Genomic DNA, 20323 nt, shown 5'->3' with positions numbered 1-20323 from the left:
GTTTAATGTTTTCAGCCTTAACTTCTGCATCTAAAAAATTAAAATCCTACCTTTGTGAGTACTTGTTGTGAATTAAGCTTTTAGTATTAACAGGGAGCCCTCCTGTATTTAGATTAGAGTCAAATAGGGTAGACTATTAGAAAAGTTACCAGAAAATGCCAGTTCTCACATTATCTATGATACTAAAGGTAAGATTGTCTTTGTGAGAACTGATGGATTTTTACCATACTGCTTGCTAGCTCCAAGTGAGCTACTCATTTTTTCCCCTAGCTACTATTTTAGTCTTAGTATTAAGTTAATATGTGTTAAGTTACTGAAGATAATTTAACTTGGCTCATGAACAGCCCGAGCTAAAGCAGATCAACCTAGATTGGCTTTTTTGGGCCCTCAGGTGCCTTTCTACTAATTCCCTGCCTGTCTATTCTACAGGGAGAAAACACAGGGAGAGCAGTCTATGTCTCGCATAAGGAACCTTCAGGAAGCATCGCTAGAAAGCAGTTTCTTTCAGAAAAGGTTGCTACTATAGTGGTGTTTCATTCTTTCCTGTTTATTTGCTACAACTGTTAGAATGTTGCTTATCTTTGTTAGCTTTACAAAGGGTTGTTTGTTTTGAGATGCTACTCTCCAATTAAGAGAATGGCCAGGCTGGAGAGATGGCTCAGCAGTTAAGAGCACTGGCTACTTGCTCTTCCAGGGCTGGGCCTTTCAATTCCCAGCACCCACATGGCAGCTCACAATTGTTCGTTACTTAAGTTCCAGTGGATCCAACACCCTCATATAGACATACATGCAGGCAAAACACCAATGCACATAAATAACAAATTAAAAAAAAAAGTAAATCCAGGCTGAGGAGTACTCAGTGGTGCTTGCCTACATGTTTAGGTGTTAAGCTTCAAACCCAGGAGGAATGGCTGAGATGCCTACTTAACATATCAAAGCAGGCCTGGCTGCCTGGTCTCCCTGTATCTCTCAGTCCCTACCTATTACAGGGTATGGCTGTCATGCCTCTATCCTGAACTCTCTAGCTAGGGCTGGGCTACTCTTCCCACAGAGGCTCTTCCCTGTACAGTCCAGACATTTTAGTTACTCGCCCCCTTTTGGACATTTGACCTCCTGGCCGCTGCACCTGGTTCCCCTCTCTACCCTCTCCCTCCTCCTATTCCCTACGTGGCCCAGCTCAGTCTGGTCGTGTCCACTCGGGACTCTCCCAGATGTCCCTGCCTCTGACTATGATCTCTCACATAACTATAATAAACTTTATCCTCCACCATACCTAGAGCAGTCATATCCTATCTATCTATCTATCTATCTATCTATCTATCTATCTATCTATCTATCTTCATTTATCTTCTGCTGAAACCTGGGCAGGCAAGAAGTGACAGGGCAAAGATTTTCAGGGTTAAATGGGAACTGGAGAAAAGGGACTGGTTAGCTGAAGGGGGGCTTGTGAGCAGGCACAGAGGGAGCCTAGAGGCTAGCATTGACCTTGACAAGTTAATAGGCACCACAGTCATGTTAGTGGAAGGGCCACAAGTCCCTCTTGCCAGAGATAAGAATGACTCCCTTTTTAGCAAGCAGAAACTTTCTTCAGGCCCCTGTGGGAATGAGGGCTTTTGTCTAAATGACTGACCTTGGGGAAAGGACTTTCTTGGGGGACCAGGCACACCAGTACAGAACATTGCAGGGGTTTTTGTGTGGCTTCATTTATCATAGTCACAAGCTCAAGATTTTAAATTTCCTTTGGTTGTCTTCTAAGTATAAACTTAAAAGTGCTTCTCATTATGCTAAAAATGTCTGTCTAATCTATATGCACCCAGTCTTCAGGATAGAGGGGGAAAGCCCTTCTTCCATAGTCTGTTCATACTGAAAATCAAGATCAAGTGAACTTTTGCCCTCCTTGTTCCACAGAAGGTTTCTGTCCTCTCTGAGCTCAACTTGAAGGGTGTTTGTGCTTTTAACTCAAAATCATTTCCCAGGCTTCTACTGTGACACAAAGGTGTGAGTCTACTGCCTTTTCTGCAGTGTGGATTTCAGTACAGATTACAAACAAGGAATGCTAACATATCTAAATTTTCTAGCAGCTTGGTGTTAAACATTTAGCAAAGATGTAAGTAGTAAGACATACACCTTAAATCAGCTTTTGTTAATCTGAATAGACCTTTATAACCTTAAAAGTTAATCATTATATACAGTATATTCTAAACCAGAGTTGAATCACATATATAGTATGTTGTAGCAAATATTAGGGTCCTGGGTTTCATACCCATCAGTACAAAACAAACAGACCATGCTCCCCTACTTTAATAGCTTCCTATGTGCCACCTTTAGCTTCTGAATGCCCAATTGAGACCTTCAGGTCCTTCAGATTTGTCCTTATCTACTTTTCCTACCCGTATCTTCTATTTTCTTCTAGCTCTTAGATATATGTGTTCCTCTGCTTTGGGCACTTCACACAGGCTACTCTGACTGTCAGAATGCTGTTCCTGTCTCCTAAAACTCCTACACTTAAAGTTATAGGAATTGGCATACTTAGTGTCAGTGTCTCCCATAATGCTGTGAAGCTTCTGAATAGTGTGGAGTTCACTGTTCTGGCCATACACCATCCTTGAACTTTTAAGTTCAAGTGATCCTCCTCCTTCCTCAGCCCCCTGAGTAGCCAGGACTTTAGGCATGTATTATTGAAACTGTCATATAATTGACATGAAAGGAAATATTTTAGGTAGGGAATGTATTCATTCATTTTTGAGATAGGGTTTCACTAAGTTACCCAGGGTAGCTTTGAATCTGAAATCATCTTGTCTTAACCTCCTAAATACCTGGATTAGAATTGTATGCCACCATGCTTGAATGAAACATTTTTAAAAGAGAAAAAGAAAATATGAGTGTGAACAGGTAGTACATAGCAATTTTATTTTATTTTTTCTGAAGTAGTGTTTCACTACATAGCTCAGGATGGTGTTGAGCAGCTGTTCTCCTGCTTCAGCATCCCAAGAGCTTGGATTTAGCTGTGTGCTATTATACCTGGCTTGCTCGCTCACCCCTCCCTCCCTCCCTCTTCTCCTCTCTTTTTTCTCCTTCCTTCCTTCCTTCCTTCCTTCCTTCCTTCCTTCCTTCCTTCCTTCCTTCCTTCCTTCCTTTCTTTCAAGATACTTGAACTTGATTTGTCCTCTCATGACAGTAACTCAGTAGAATATAGCAGTGTTTTTCAACCTTGTCAATATTGACATTTGGGGCCACATATTTTGTTGGGATAATTTTTATCTGGATATTTTGTCTGGATAATCTCAACAACAACAGAAGCCATTCGTTTTTTAAAATAGGCAAAAGATGACTAGACATTTCTCAGAAAAAAAATGTATAGACAAGTTCTTGAAGTGTTCTAGTAATGGTTAGGTAGATGAAAACATTTAATGCCACACCCACCCACAGCAGTGACCCTTAGTAAAGGCTCTCGGTCCTGGTACAGTTCCCTGCTGCAAGGAACCAGTGTAATTGAAGAACCCGATGACCTGAAGTCCATCTCTGCACATCTATCTCTCTACCAAAGTTGGAAGGGATCTTTATTACTTCAAATAGTAATGAGGTACAGAATTTACAGATGGATATCTGTAGGGAGAGGAACTGGAACAAGCTGGAATTGCTGCTGTAAAAAGGCAAACTTGGGGTCCTGTGGCATGGTTCAGCAGCAAGCCTAAAGACCATGAGTTCCCATGTGGTAGAGGAGACAACCAATGCCCATGAGTTGTGCTCTGACATCCACACATAGGCTACTACATATTCATGTCGTGGGCACATGCATGTGCAAATAAAGTGTAATGTAAAAAATAAGAACAAGTAAGTAAAAGATAAACTTGGATACCTTTTAAAAAGGAACAAAAAAAGAAAATTGTGTTGGTAAAGTTATGAAGAATTTGGAATCTTTGTTCACTACTGATGAGAATGAAAAATTGTGCAGGAGCTTTGGAAAAGTGGTGTTCCTCAACTTTTTATTTAAATTAAAACAGAATTATCATATGGTATCATTCCTGCTTCTCGGTATATATACTGAGATAAACTGAAAGCAAGAATTCTGTGTAGCCATATCCACAGTAGTTCTATTCATACTGAATAGTGAAAATGTCCTTTGATGGATGAATGTCTAACTAAAAATTAGACTAAGTATGGTAGCTACCCCATTGGCTGCATTGGTAGAGGGGGAGCCCTTAAAATCCTGAGACTTTGTCAAAAATGAGACTCTGCTTGCAGTCTGGTTCTAAGAAAGCAAAGGAGTGAGTGTGTGTGTGTGTGTGTGTGTGTGTGTGTGTGTGTGTGTGTGTCCGTGTCCCGTCTCCCACCCACCCCACCCCGCCCAGGTGGCTCCAGATTCCTGTGTTCTGTCTCACTGACTGTTCCTTCTTTGGTCTTCTGCCTCTTCGGGGTTCCTAGCACTGTATTTTACCATAGGTGATTTCCTCAGGTCATCTGGCCTTGTGTTTTTATACTGACAGCTTTCTAAATGGATATCTTCCCTTCCTCCCTTTCTTTTTTTCTTTTTTACTTTCAAATTTTGAGACATGGTCTCACTATAGTGGCCTAGGCTGGCTTGGAATTTGCAGACCTCAAACCTCTCAGCCTTCTGAGTTCTGGGCATGCAAGCAGGCACTGTTATGCCTGGCTAGTCCCAACTTGATTGAAGTCCAGACTCATTTGACTATTTTGACATGTTGTTTTTATACATTTTAAGCATTTTAACCTTAATAACAAGTTCAGAAGTGAGTGACATAACCCATCCAGCTCCCTGGACCTACCTGGGAATCATTCATTCTGCTCTCTCAGTAAATGACATTTCTTTCCTTCAGTTGCTTGAGCCAAAACCTTAGTGTCATCATCTCATTGCATTCATGTCCTGTTCAGTATAGTGAATTTTGTAGGTTTAAATCATACGCACGCACGTGTGCGCACACACACACACACACACACACACACACACACACACACACACATATTCACACAGAGTTTAGATCTTTAATCCCACTCAGATCTCTTCCCTAAAATACTGAAGCTATGGTATATTGTTAACACAGAAGCTAGGGAGATTTTTTTTTCTTTCTTTATTATGTACACAGTGTTCTGTCTGCATGCCAGAAGAGGGCACCAGATCTAATTACAGGTGGTTGTGAGCCACCATGTGGTTGCTGAGAATTGAACTCAGGACCTCTGGAAGAGCAGCCAGGGCTCTCTCTAGCCCCGATATTCTTGATCTCAGTTTCTGTCTCTAAAATGAAGTGATTTAAAGTAAATGATTTTTATTCTTTTCACTTACAAAATCCTATAATGTGATTTGTTTAAATTTTTCAATAAGAGGAGCTGGAGAGATGGGTCAGTGGTTAAGAGCACTGGCTGCTCTTCCAGAAGACCCAGGTTCAGTTCCCAGCACCCATATGGTGGCCCACAACCATCCATAACCCCAGTTCCAAGGGGTAGGATACCCTCTTCTCACCAAGCACACCAGATGTGAAAGTGTTGTGCAGACAAACATACATACAAAACATTCATACACATAATGCAATTTTAAAATTAGAAATATTTTTCATGAAAACAAATGAATAGAAGCAATTAGAAAAAAAAATCACTCTGCTGAGGTTCTTCTCCTCCTAGGACATGTGACAGCCCCTTCTGAGCAACTTCAAAGGGCTATCCAAGGAGACAACCAACTTTGCCCAGGAACTCCAATAAACCATACTTGCAGGGATAGAATGCAGGTTTGAGGGACTGAGTGCAAAAGCCAGAAACCCATGGGGGAGGCAGCAGAGATCTGTGGTTGGCAGTTTGTTAGTTCCCTCCATCTAGAGAAACTAGGGTTGAAATGGCCCCTCATGATGAGAGCGGCTACCATGGACAGCTTATAAAATACTCCCTCATTCAGTGTGGCTTTTAACAGCCGCGTACATGGGTCTCCCCGCCTCTGGCCCACAGGCTGCTAATGGCATGGTTTTTGTTTTTGCTTCATTACATGCCTTTGTTGACTTTTATTATATATAATGATTCACTTAAAGGCAGGACCTAGAGAAGACACTTTGCTGTTTCCTGGCTCTGAATGTGTTAAATAAAGCAATTAGACAATAAAAAAATTTTTCATAAGAAAATCATGAATTTAAGCTTATTTTGTTCTTATAACATAGAAAGAAAACATTCCCTAATGCTAATCATAATGCTTTTGATTTTCATATTTTACCTTTATTTAATTTTTCTTGATGGGGGACTCTTGTGTTGGGGTCTTGTGTAACCCTTTTATCCTGAAGCTCTATGTAGACCAGACAGGCAGTTCTTGCAGTGACCCTCTTGCCTCCTCTGCCTTCTGAGAGCTGGAATTATGCCATCATACCTGACTTTCAGACTTTGTTTGTATAAGTGGATGGTTATTTTTATTTGTTTTGTTTGTTTTAGATTTATTTATTGTATATTTATGGGTACCATCTATATACCTAGTGCCTGTGGAAGTCAGGAGATGGTATTGTGTCTCTGGAAACTGCAGTTAGGGATGGATGTGAGATATTGTGAGTGCTGGGAATCAATTCTGAATTCTCTGCCAATGCTCTAAATAGATGAGTCATCTCTCCATTCCCAGAGTTTCTGTATTTTGTTATTTTGAGGCAGTCTTGATATATTGTCCAGGCTAGCCTTGAACTCAAGGGCAATCTTTCAATCTCATTTTTGCTAGTACTGAAAGTGTAGGCATGGGCTGCCATGCCCAGTTTAACATTGTTTCTTTCTTTTTTTTTTTTTTTTAAATGTTTTTCTCATCTAAAAATGTACCAGATCAGCAGAGAAATCAGATTCTTCTGCAATCTTGTAAAAGCTTGGTTCTGCTGACTTCCTTAATTTGATTAAATCTGATTTCCTTTCTTAATTTTTCCCACTGTCATTTCCCATGTGTTTTCTTCAACCAGTCATTCATAACAATTCCTCAACTTTTGTTTCTCCTGTTAAAAACATGAAAAGTGTAGCATGAATCTTAAAAGTTCTTATTAATAAAATCAAACCCGAGGCCAGTTATTGGGGTCAATGCTGGTAGATCAGAGAGACAGAACAAACCACAGCTACCTCACCTCGCCGGATCCTCAGCTGGTCTTGTCTCCTCAGACTGGAGGCCTCTGAGTCCTCATCCGGAATGGGTCTCAGCTGAATTACTGCTCAAAAGCCTGAATGCTTAACCAGCCAAATGCTTCTAGTTTCTGGTCCTCACGCCTTATATACCTTTCTGCTTTCTACCACCACTCCCTGGGATTGAAGGCTGGCTTTCTGGGATAAAAGGTGTGATGAGTCACCATGCCTGTCTGTATCCTTGAACACGTGGATTTCTGCCTCTGGAATGCTAGGATTAAAGGCGTGTGCTACCACTGCCTATCCTTTATGTTTAATATTGTGGCTGCTCTGTCTCTGACCCCAGATAAGTTTATTAGCATGCACAATATTTGGAATACAATACCACAGAAAAGTTTGAAGGAAAATGAACATTCTTAAAAGCAGTAACTGGTCGCTTGACTCTGTTTATCCTACTTTGTTTAGCTAATACATTTCTTTGTTGTCTTCAGTCTCTGCCATAGCTTTCATGGCCACTGTCCAGTTTGTCCAACACCAGCCAGCACGGTGTTTAAAGTTCCAAATATGTTAAATGCCTGCTCTGGTGGGTAGTGATGTCTACTCTGGGAAAACTCCCACTGTAACCCTTCACTAAGAAAATTCAATGAGGAGAAAAGATTTGGTTCTTATTTTCAAGCCATAGTTTAATTTCTCAAAGATAGTGTTTATTGGTAGAGGTAATAAAGTTCTAATTAGTACATACTACGAGTGATGAACATCAGATTGAAGTTTCTTCTTTCAGTGTAAGTGAAAAGATATATGGAACTTGAGTAAGTAATGACCTTATTCAGTGCAGGAAGCCATTTACCATGAGCAAGTTATTAAAGCAGTAAGGGAAATAGTTCTACATACCATCCTTTGATATAACCCATATATAATTATAGGCATCAGAATCTTAGTCTGCCACTGCTACATCCTCAGCTCTTGATTTACCAGACTAATTGGGCTAAATAGCTTGCACCTACCAAGTATTCTAGGTTGTGGTGCTTACTTGGGCTAAAATCTGCAATTAAAACAAAGTATAGTTTTTATAAAATTGATGGGACTCTTGGCTTACCCATCCATTCTTCACTTCTGACCTTCTTTCACAGATCCTGCACATAACACCTTTTAAAAACTGGTGAATATATATTAATTGTAAGAGCAGTAGGCTTCATTCATTTCCGTAATGTATATACATACTTTGATTATCTTTCTTCTCCCTCCCTTTGCTCTTCCACACCCCCTCATGGTATACCATTTTGAATTTCATGTCCCTTTCTCTCTGTCCTAAATTCCACAGATGAAAAATAAACAGGTAATAATTGTCATTGTGAGATTGGCTTATTTCATGTAATATAATCTCTAGTTCCACTCATTTTCCTGCAGACAATATGATTTCATTCTTCTTTGGCTGAATCAAACTCTGTTGACTATGTATACCATATTGACTTTATACAACATTCATCTGTTGACGATACTGAGGCTGATTCCGTGACTTGGCATTGGTAAAAGTGCAGCAGTAAACATAGGTATTCAGGTGTTCATAGTAAGCTGACTTCGATTCTTCTGGGTATATACCTACAAACAATATAGCTTGATTATATAACATAGTGACAGTTTTGTTTTTTTTAATGTTTTCTCTTTTAAAATTTTATTTTTATTTGCATTAGCATTTTGCCTGCATGTATGTGTGTGTGAGGTGCCAGATATCCTGGAACTGGAGTCACAGACATTTGTGAACTGCCGTGTGGGTGCTGGGAATTGAACCTGGGTCATATGGAGGAGCAGCCAGTGCTCTTAACCACTGAACCATCTCTCCAGTCTCCTCCATAGTGACAGCTAATTAACATTCTCACCAACAATGTTATTAAGTGTTCTATTTGCCATGTATCCTAATCAACATTTGTTGTTTTGGTTTTCTTGCTGATAGCCATTGTGTCTGGAATGAGATGGAATCCCAATGTAACTTTAATTTCTATAACTTTGCATTTCCCTGGTAGTTAAGGATGTTGAAGTTATTTATTGTCTATGTGTAATTTTTCATTTGAAACAGGGTCTCTTTGTGTGGCCCACATAGTCTTGAACTCAGATCATCTAATCTTCCTGCTTCCTCAGCCTCCTCAATGCTGGGATTACAAGTGTGTATCGCCACTCTTGGCTGCAAATGCCTTCTTTTATCTTACCTTTTTTTGTATGTACTATATTGTCTGTCTGGAATATCTTCATGTAAATCATGCTGTCAAGAATTTGGCTTTCTTACCTTTAATGACAGACAGCACTTGGGAAGAAGAGGCAGATCCGTTTCTTTTTTTCAAATATATATATTTTTAATTTATTTATTTTATGTGTACATTTGTCTGTGTGAGGGTGTCAGATTCCCTGGAACTGGAGTCACAGACAGTTGTGAGCTGCCACGTGGGTGCTGGGAATTGAACCTTAGTCTTCAGCCAGTGCTCTTAGCCACTGAGCCATCTCTCCAGCCCCCAGATCAATTTCTTACTAGTTTGAGGCCAGCCTGGTTCTAACATAATGAGCTCAAGTACACAGTGAGAGGCTGTCTCAACACTATTTCTGTCATAAGAGTACAGCCTTCTTTTTCAAAACTTTTATTCCATTGTGTGTGTGCATGTATACACCCATACATACCACATCACTTGTGTAAAGGATAGCTTGTAGGAGTTGATCTTCCTTTCCATTATGTGAGTCTCAGGGATCAAACTCAAGCCTTTAGGCTTTATGGTAGATTATTTTATCCACTGAGCCATTTCTGTCTTCTTGAGGGTGTGGACATACTGTGCATCTGGTCCATCTTTGTATATGTAGTACTTAGCAAATAGGTGGTTAATGAGATTTTCACAGGTCCCAATCTGTGGTGTTGGGCATTGTCTTGTTTTTAAGATTAGAGTCTTTTTTGTAGCCTAGGCTGGCCTCAACGCACAGGCCTTCCTGTCTTGATTCTAGACTACTGGTGTTACAGCTGTGTGCCACCAGGCTTTACATTTTTTAAATGCTTTTTCTCTAATGAGATAATTTTTAATTAATCTAAGTCTTGATTTTGTCCAAGAAAATTTTAAAGACCAAAATTCTTACAATATGTTATACAATGAATTAATTTTAGAGTTTCAGAGAACTGTGTATTGGTTAAAAAGTAACTTGAAAATTAGCAAGATTTAGGTAGCCACTAACTGGAAATCAAGTAGCTATTAATTGGAAGGCATTAGACCTATATTCCATTAAGAGCAAGGGACATGTGTAAACCCTAGTGTAATGATATCAACATGGTAAATATTTTTTAAATTAAAAAATGCGTACCTTTGAAGAAGAAATGACACTTTGGAATCTTTTTTTTTTTCCCCTCAAGACAGGGTTTCCTCTGTGTAGCTTTGGAGACTGACTGTCCTGGAACTTGCTCTGTAGCCCAGGCTGGCCTTGACTCACAAAGATCCACCTGCCTCTGCCTCCTGAGTGCTGGGATTCCATGACTGGTTACATTCTGGACTCTTTAAGAACTAGTTGCTTGAACCTTTCATAATTGATTTCTTTTTGCTTTAATTTTAAGATTTTGGAACTGTATGACAAATTTGAAAATTATGGGTTTTAAAATTCTGTGCTAAAGGCCAGGCGGTGGTGGTGGTGGTGGTGGTGGTGGTGGTGGTGGTGGTGGTGGTGGTGGTGGTGGTGGTGGTGGACGCCTTTAATCCCAGCACTCGGGAGGCAGAGGCAGATGGATCTTTGTGAGTTCGAGGCCAGCCTGGTCTACAGAGTGAGATCCAGGAAAGGCACAAAGCTACACAGTGAAACCCTGCCTCAAAAACAAACACACACACACACACACACACACACACACACACACACACAAAATTCTGTGCTAAAGTTTATCTGCAACTCCTCACTTTATATTCCTGTCCCCTCCCCCATTTATACCCTTTATCCTTTGCGTATCTGTGGCTTATAAATAAGCCTTTGGCCAGTTTGGCAGCTTTTGGGAATTCTAATTGACAGCACTGTTTAGTGCAGTGTGAATTTTGTGAATTCACAACCATTGAATCTACATGTAATATGTAAAGCCTGATTTCTAAGATGGGGAGACTGAGATCTAAGAAGCCTTATATGCTCCTTTCATAGGACCTCAGGAATAAAAGGCCTTGATCTGAGATGGCTCTACTTTGGAAAGAGAAGTTAAAAAAACTCTTACTCTATAGTAAAGACTGTCAAATCTCTTCCTTTGCAAATAATTTCTACAGGTAACAATAGCTCCAGTCGTACGTTGTTGTTGCCTTGTTAAATTGGGTCAATAGGAGACAGAGCCTGCCAGCACCCGATTGGACCAAGAGAGCCTTTGTCCAGTGACTGATGGTGGTAGATGCAGAGATCCACGGCCAGGCACTAGGCTGAGCTCCTGGAATCCAATTGATGAGAGAGGAGAGATACTGCAGGCGAGGGACGTCGAGATCATGATGGGAAGACGCGCAGAGATGACCAGCCACACTAGTGGAAGCCCATGAACTGTAGACTAGTGGCCGTGGAACCCCCATGGGACCGGACTAGGCCATCTGGATATGGAAGACGGTTGTTTGGCTCGAACTGTTTGGGGGGCACCCAGGCAGGGGGATCGGGATCCATCCCTGATGGATGGCCAGGCTTTTGGGAGCCCTGTGCCTGTGGTGTGAAGCCTTGAGCAGCCTTGGTGCATTGGGAAAGGACTTGGACCTGCCTAGGCTCAGTGTGCCGGGCTCTGCTATCCCCACAAGAGACCTTGATTTGGGGGATGTGGGGATGTGGGATGGCTTGGGAGGGAGGGCTGGAGGGTGGGAGGAGGGAGGAGGTGGGATCTGTGGGTGGTATGTGGAGTGAGTAGAAAATTTCTTAATAAAGAAAAAGAAAAAAATACCTTGGGAAGCTAATGGAAGGAAAGGGTTAGTTAGGAATCTTTGTTTCATAGATTCTCCTGGAGTGGCCTCAGGACTGGTGAGGACCTAGACTTCTCTCTGGGTCTTTAGAATCTACCCAGAATTCATGGTAGAGTTGGAGAAGTCAGGGAGCCTTCCTTTTATCTTCTGCTTTGCAGTTGTCTTTGGGACTGTGACATATTTGGGGACAATGTATTCTGAATCTTGAGAGGGAAGTGACCTCAAATATTAACGTATGAACAAGTTTGACAAAAGTGACTATTTTAAATGAGTGAATTCTTGGGTGGGTATTGGTCTTTTTTTTTTTTTTTTCCATACCTTAAAGATTGTTAATTGCTTTTAGAAAGGCTATTTTGGTGCAGTGGTAGAAATAAAATTCTGATTAGAGTTGTTTCCAGAAAGAAATTTGGAGAAAAACGGAAAAAAAAAAAAAAAAAAAGTCAGTAAGTTCTTTATTAGTGGTTTTTGAGACAGGGTTTTGTTATATAGCCCAGGCCAGTCTTGAGTTTGAGATCTTCTTGGTTTTTTTTTTTTTCTTTTTTAATTCTAAATTATTGAAACCTCCAACTTTAATAAATAGCATATATTACAGTGGAAAAAGGACTTGTATAATAGTTTGCACTAATGTGAAGAAGGTAAAGTTCATTACACTCCTGTCTTCTTTAAGGTGCGGTGCTTACTAATGACACTTTCCCAGGGATTTAATCCGTCTGTCCCTCAGAAGTCTGTCTTAGTTACCTTAGTTGAACTGTCTTTTAGGTAACACACCTTAGAGGCACCATAGTCCGGATGGGGCAGAGAGCATAGGTGTTTGTTTTGTGTTACAATAAGCAAAGCTTATTGGTCAAGTTGAATATCTCTCACCCAAAATGCATGGGCCAGAATAGATTTACATTTTCAAAATTGTTCATATATTTAAAATAAGACCGAAACCCAAACATGAAATTCATTTATATTTTATGTTATATATATAGTAAATGATAGTTATATAATATGTCAAATAATTTTGAGCATGAAATAATTTGTGGTGTATAGTTTATCACTTGAGATATGTCAACATTCCAAATTTGGATTTTTAGAGAATTTTGGATCTCAGATTTTCATATTACTGAATCTTAGCCTATAACACTTTTTTACTTTAATAGGAGCCTTAGACTCTCAAATTGGCTTGAATTCTACTTCCAGATGTTTGGGAAATGATGTGGCTTACTGGATTCTAATCCTCTGTTTGGGGGGGGGGCGCTAGTTTAATATAAGCTTCAGTTTTTGTATTTACGTGAATATATAAGAACAAAAATTTCTTCAGGTTGTAATGTTTAATTGAGATACTGGATCTTAAAACTCTTAGTTCATAGTTGATTATTCATTTTGCAATATTTATTTTGTTAGCATTTTAAATTTTGTATTATTAAAGTCCTTATCTGTTCCAAAAATCAAAAGACCACAGACTAAAGTAATGTGATCAAAAATTGGGGCAAAGTTTTCTACACATATAAAATTAAGATAGCACATATAAAATTAAGATAGTTAAGAAATAATGCTTATCCTTGTTATCTCATATAGAGAGAGGATTTATATTGTAGTGGGGGGTACCAATAAACAAATAAAATTATATAGTAATTTAGGATGTGATAAATGTTATGATAAGGAAAGGTTAGGCATGATAAAGGATAGTATATAGATAGAAAGTTGGTGAATGCCTTGATAAGGAAGAACATTTCCACCTGAGGACATAGCAGTAATGATAAGACTAACACACAGGAAGTTTCTAGGAACTTGGATGTATTTACTTATTTAAGCTTTACTGTAAATCTTAGAAGTAGGCTGAGTGGAGGTCTGGTTGCACAGCTCTATAAATCCCAACCTCTAAGACTAAGGCAAGAAGACAACAATTTCAGAGCCTGCCCAAGGGAGTTCAAGGTCAGCCTGGCAACATTGTAAGACCCTGTCTTAAATTAAAAAGCAAAAAGAGGACTGGAGATAGAACTCAGTGATAGAGTGCTTACCTCACTATTTGAGTGTAGTGTCACATGCTTTTAATACCAGCCCTCAAGCACTGGCAGGCAGGTCTTTGTGAGTTCTAGGCCAGCCTGGTCAACATAATGAGTTCCAGGCTAACCAAGACTATATAATGAGATCCTGTTGCAAAAATCCACCTACCAAAAATGAGGGGGAAACAGGGGGAAGGACAGGACCCTATCCTACTGTTTTGTAGATGAGGAAGTTCAAGTACAGAGAGATACTAAGTCTAAAAACTGAACCCTGATCCATCTTCTTGGGAAATACTACATACCATACATACCAGTGTTGCTTGTGCGTGTGCATGTGTATATGTGTATGTGTTTAAAAATAGTATATCAGAAGATAACAGTTTGATTTTTACCAAGTTGCCAAAGGAGTCCATGCATAATATACAAAAATTAAAGCTATGAAGATCATTGGGGTTGCTCTGATAAGAGCAGACTAGAGAGAGAAGTTGGAAGAACAAGAGAGCAAGCCAGAAGAGATGGCCCAGTGGCTGAGAGCACGTGCTTACTATTACAAAGGATTTGGCAGCTTACAACTGCCTTTAACTCAAATTCTAAGGGATCTGATGCCGTCTTCCTACCTCCTTGGGCTCCTACACACACATGGTACACATATGCATTTGGGTGCTCGTGCACACATGCACATAAATTAAAATATTTTTAAAAAGAAGAGCAAGAGAGATAACATATTAGGTGTTTGCATTGGTCTCAGAGAGAGAATGACAGTTTGGATTGGAAGAGTTACAGAGAAGACAATAAAAGGCAGTAAGAGTTTGAATAAGTGAATGTATGATATATGAAAACATGGCTCCAGGTTTTGTATCTATGCAACTGGAAGGATGGATGAACCATTTATTTATTAAGGTGGAGTTGGAGTGTTTGTGAAAGATCATAAAATGCAGTTTTGAGAGAAAGTTGAATGTGTAGGCAGGTGGAAACTAGAACATTTATTTTCTTATTTTTTGTAGACTATGAGAAGACAACGAAATGAAGTTGTAGTTGAACTAAGAAAGGTAAGAATGGTTTACTTTGGTGGTCTGAGAAATAGTTCTAATAACAGCATACAGAAACTATTAAGAATTGTATCTTATAAAATATACAACCTATTATGTAACGAAATTGTATTTGTTGAATATAGTTAAGCTTTTTCAGTCTCAAGTGCTAACATTTTTTTTTCAAACAAATTTTTGTTTTTGTTTTTAGAAAACCATTGAAATTGGCAAGATACAACTTGTCCACTTTCCACTAATAGATGTGAACAAGTTTACTTTTTATAACTTTTAATGATTTATGGAAATTCTAAGCCATAGAGATACTGTTAAACTAAATAGTTCTGCTATTAATAGATAGTAGCTCTACCTTGCTAATTTGATACATGCTAGTTTTGTCTTTTCAAATATTAAAGTAGACCAGAGTTGAGAATATAATATTTTTTTTTTTTTTTTTTTTTTGGTTTTTCGAGACAGGGTTTCTCTGTGTAGCTTTGCGCCTTTCCTGGAGCTCACTTGGTAGCCCAGGCTGGCCTCGAACTCACAGAGATCCGCCTGCCTCTGCCTCCCGAGTGCTGGGATTAAAGGCGTGTGCCATCAACGTGCGGCCCGAGAATATAATTTTTGATTTGCCCCAGACATTTCAAGTAAAATTTAAAATGGTCCTTGACTTTTATTAATTTTTGCCCAATTTTGAACTGCCCAGCTTTTACTTTGACTCTGATTTTAGGTAATAAAGAGTCACTTTCCAGATGATATATAAAATGGTTTAGTACTTTTGAATATGTATATATATGATTCTGGCTTAAACTGTACATCAGCCATTTTAGTAAAACTATTTTGTTTTTACAGTTAGTTCCCAGTTCATTAGAAATGAATAGTGTTTGTGATTTGGGACTCAAATTAGTGTTGTTCGGTGTTTATTTCATATTTGATTTAATTTTTTTGCATTTGTTTTTACATTTAAAAGGCATGTCATTATTTCAGTTTGTAGACACAGGATTGCTTAACTTCTGTATGAAAATAGTTAACTGTTTTGCTTATCTGAAATTGTTTGATTTTTTTTTTTCTTAAAGAATAAAAGAGATGAACATCTCTTAAAGAGAAGGAATGTACCACATGAAGATATCTGTGAAGACTCTGATATAGATGGTGATTATAGAGTGGTAAGTTATGTTATTCTGGTAATCTAAAACTTCCAGCAGATTTTTTTATAAACACAGCATTTAAAGATGACTTTTTAACTTTGTTTTCTCTTTAACTTCTTGCCAGCAAAATACCTCTCTAGAAGCTATTGTTCAAGTAAGTTGAGTTTTATTCACCTCTCTTGTACTTTCTGGACTAAACAACTAATTACTGTGTATCCATGTGATAATTTTTTTTTTTTTTATAGAATGCTTCAAGTGATAACCAAGGAATTCAATTAAGTGCAGTTCAAGCAGCTAGGTGAGTTAAAGATCACAATTCAAGTTCTTCAGGCCCCTGTTTTAGATAGCTAAGTCTTCCAACAGTGCTTGTATTAGTTAAAACAGTGAATTGAGTTATAAGCATAATGTATCATGTATAACTAGTATACATTAAGTGTATATTGCTGCATTTACACTAGTGTTTTTCTAAGCCAGAAATGCCAAGTCATTTTCTACATTTCAGGTGTGAATCCTGTGTTGTCATATTTTTAGGAAAAAGCCAGAAAAACTTAGTGAGGCGCTGAGGAGATAGCTCAACCTGGAGAGTGCTTGCTGTGCAAGCTCGAGGACCCAAGTTAAGTCCCCAGAACCCATGTAAAAAGCTGACCATGTAGCGCTGGCCTGTAACCCTAGCCCTGGAAGTGGAGACTAGACCCATCCTTGGGGCTCCCCTGGCCAGGCAACATAGCTGACTTGGTGAGGCCGGGCAGTGAGAAACCCTGTCTCCCAAAACAAGGTGGGTAGCTCCTGAAGAATGGATTCTGAGCTTGACCGCTGGCTTTCACTATATGTACATGCACACATACATGAACACACACATACACACATTTACCCAATTTATTACTGAGAAAGATCTTTGGATTAACTAGTGTATTGAGTAAGACATGGTTGTATTATAACAATGGTTGCTTTGTATATTTATAAATATAGAAGGATTGTTCATACAAAAATATTTAAATAAGATACTGGTCGTAGTTGATAAGATTTGAAAGTGCAAAATATTTTCACAGATTTGTACAATGTCTTATCAAATGTGTGAATCATGTGTGTATATATATGTGTGTATATATATATATATATATATATATATATATATATACACTTTTTTTTTTTAATGAACAAGGTAATTTATTAGGGGGTAACTCACTATAGCATAGGTATTTATCATAGGGTCAGGGAAAGCCCAGCTATGTCCCACACTGATCTTCCAAGATCTGCCCGGTCAGTCCCAGCATCCAAACCATGAGGGAGAGAAGAGAGTGCTGCATAAGTGCATCCTAGGTCTTAAGGGTCTCAAGCAGCCATGCCCCAGAGGCATGTGCTTTAAGGTCATAGGCAGGTGTAGCAGTTACCTGATGCCTTACTAGGAGCTGTGCTTCAAGGTCATAACTAGAACAGCCATCCACTACAAGTGTGGGCTCTTCATCAGGCTTCACTTTGCTCCAAGCACACTCAGGGTCTCATAGGCAGCAATTAAAGGGCACCAGACTCCCTTTTAACCATTTTCCATCTATAACAGCAACTTGAACATTTAATATTTTTCCATATGTCTTTTTCCCCATGTTTGCAACATTCCCCTCAGTTTTTTTTTCATTTTTTAATGTTTTTATTTTATAATTAATTTAATTTTACATACCAGCCACAGATTTCCCTGTCCTCCCTCCTCCCACCTCCCCCTTTTACATATATATGTGAAAAAAAAAATATATATATATATAATATGTATATTTTTTTTAAATGCTGAATGCTGTTTATTGAAGGAGGGAAGAGGTCTTAAATACAGGCTTACAGCACAATGGGAGAACCCCAGTGGGCTGAAGTTCGCTACCAATGTTTTACAATCTTGCATCTAAGCTGTTAACACCCATTATGCAGGATACACAGACAAGGAACTTCCCTTAAGCATTCAGGAGGGTGGAACCCGGCAGGGAATTAGCATAGGGAGGATATCAAGGTCAAGGTCAGCAAGCAAGACAACAGTTACCCAGAACAGGGGTCAGGACCTTACAGGTCCCCCTTTTACTAAGTGCTCAGAGATGAGATCACATTGGTCCCAGGCTGAGTCAGTTAGGTAAGGTGTAGCCACCTTATGGAGCAGGTGAAAAGTAAGACAAGAAATTTTCTATTCATAAGGTAGTAGATGAATAACTGTCCCTTCCAGAGAGTGATGCTCTGACTAGACTTTCTTTAACCTTGTCTTTATATAGTTGTATAGCAGAGTCCAGTAAGGAGACGATTTATGTTAGTGTTGTTGGGCTTTCATGATATTTAATATGTATAGAGTGGGATGAATTGAATGCTGTGATCACTTTAAACATGCCACCCTTTGGACTCTTATCCTTTATGGCCTGGGATACATAATTTTGGATATTTTAAAAACCTATTAATTCCTTTCTTAGTGAAGTAAATGATATGTTGTAGTTTGTCTGCCTTTTTCTCTGAGCTTAAAATTGACTCCGAACATAGCACGTATAAAAAGCTCTAGTTGTGCCACACCTTTAATCTCAGCACTCAGGAGGCAGAAGCCAGGACTACATAGTAAGAACCTGTCAGTTTTTTTTTTTTTTTTTCAAAGAAATTTAGTTACCTTTTTAGTTGCCATATTCAGAACTGTGGTGAAGGAATAGTGTTATATTAATAAAAATGGCAAAATGCCTATCATATTTTTCTAATTATTGGCCCTACTTATAAATTTAACTTATTAATAGTCTTTTCATGATTAGAGAAAATATTGCATTATATGAAGTATAAGAAGTAACTTTCAAAGTGTATAATTATGCCATCTCTTCAGATTTACAACAATACCTATATCCAATGTAAATTTGAATTTAATTGTAATAATATATGACATTAAGTTTTATAAGAGGTGTCTATCTTACAGGAAGCTTTTGTCCAGTGATCGAAATCCACCAATTGATGACTTAATAAAATCTGGAATATTGCCTATTTTAGTTCATTGTCTTGAAAGAGATGACAAGTAAGTATATAAATATTATCTTAAATTAGAATATGTTCTTTGGAAAGGGTAGATTTGCTAGTTTAATCTTTAAAGGAAAATGACTCAAGAGGTAGAGGCAGGAAGGTCAGAAGTTCAAAGTCATCCTTGGCTCTACATAATGAGTTCAGGGACTATCTGGACTAGAGACCCTGTCTCAGAAACCAAAACCAAGCATGAGGATACATGCTTATAATCTGACAACTCTGGAAGTTGCAGTTCAAGGCCAGCCTGGGCTTCGTAGAGGGGGTTTTCCTTTTAAAAAAGAAAGAAAGGTTATGGGTAGAATTGAAAATTAAAATCAAGGTAAGAACCAAAAACAAATTTGAGAATGATTTTTAACTTGTGAACTTTGAAAACTGGCAAAATAAGTACTTGAAAACTGAGGAATAATATGAAAGTAAGTGTCTATTTTAATAAACATATAACTAAAAATACTAAGAAGGGCATTTGGGGGACATGTAGGAACTTCATAATGAAATGATTGGGTTGTTATGTTTTTAAGGATAGATGGATAAATAAACTTTTGAACAGCATTTTAAATACTAGAGGGAGTAAATGGTTGGCAGGCATTTAGGTGAAGTGAAATGTGTGGTTAAAATCTCTTGTTCTTTGGTAGTCCTTCTTTACAGTTTGAAGCTGCATGGGCTTTGACAAACATTGCATCTGGAACGTCTGAACAGACGCAAGCAGTGGTTCAATCCAGTAAGTTGTTAATTAACAAAATTGTGATCCCCCGCCCCCCATTGGTAAAAAATAAACTGAAATGGCCAGGCATAGTGGCACATGCTTTTAATCCCAAGGCTTGAGAGGCTGATGTAGAAGGATCATGAGTTTGAGGCCTCATCTTATAAATAAATAAATCCATAGATCCTCCTAAAAGATATAACTATATTATAGAATAGTATCTACCCTTAAGACATTTTGCTTGCAGGTATGCCTGTGTGAGGGCATTGGATCCTCTGGAGCAGGAATTACAGATAGTTGTGAGCTGCCATGTGGGTGCTAGGAATTGAACCAGGGTCCTCTCGAAGAGCAGCCAGTATGATCTTAACCACTGAGCCATCTCTCCATTCCCTCTTTCACTCTTTTAATTCTTTTATATAGTTCT

General features: G+C 38.7%; 1 protein-coding gene across 3 annotated transcripts in view; it reads left to right on the top strand.

The window, feature by feature from the left end:
- The window catches only part of Kpna4 (karyopherin subunit alpha 4), a 60975-nt gene that overhangs the window by 19192 nt on the left and 21460 nt on the right, over nucleotides 1-20323 (top strand). For 2 of the 3 annotated variants that reach the window (XM_028867218.2, XM_028867219.2), the window contains 6 exons: nucleotides 15010-15054; nucleotides 16107-16196; nucleotides 16303-16332; nucleotides 16424-16476; nucleotides 19099-19194; nucleotides 19832-19917. In XM_028867218.2, coding sequence (XP_028723051.1) covers nucleotides 15010-15054; nucleotides 16107-16196; nucleotides 16303-16332; nucleotides 16424-16476; nucleotides 19099-19194; nucleotides 19832-19917 — 400 coding nt within the window. Of the gene's footprint in view, nucleotides 1-429; nucleotides 514-15009; nucleotides 15055-16106; nucleotides 16197-16302; nucleotides 16333-16423; nucleotides 16477-19098; nucleotides 19195-19831; nucleotides 19918-20323 lie in introns of all 3 variants that reach the window. The other variant, XM_037206655.1, reaches the window with a different exon arrangement.

Source organism: Peromyscus leucopus, chromosome 6 (genome assembly GCF_004664715.2).
Source record: "Peromyscus leucopus breed LL Stock chromosome 6, UCI_PerLeu_2.1, whole genome shotgun sequence".
Taxonomy (NCBI): domain Eukaryota; kingdom Metazoa; phylum Chordata; class Mammalia; order Rodentia; family Cricetidae; genus Peromyscus; species Peromyscus leucopus.
The sequence above is the reverse complement of the archived record's forward strand: the minus strand, read 5'-3'. Positions and strand labels throughout refer to the sequence as shown.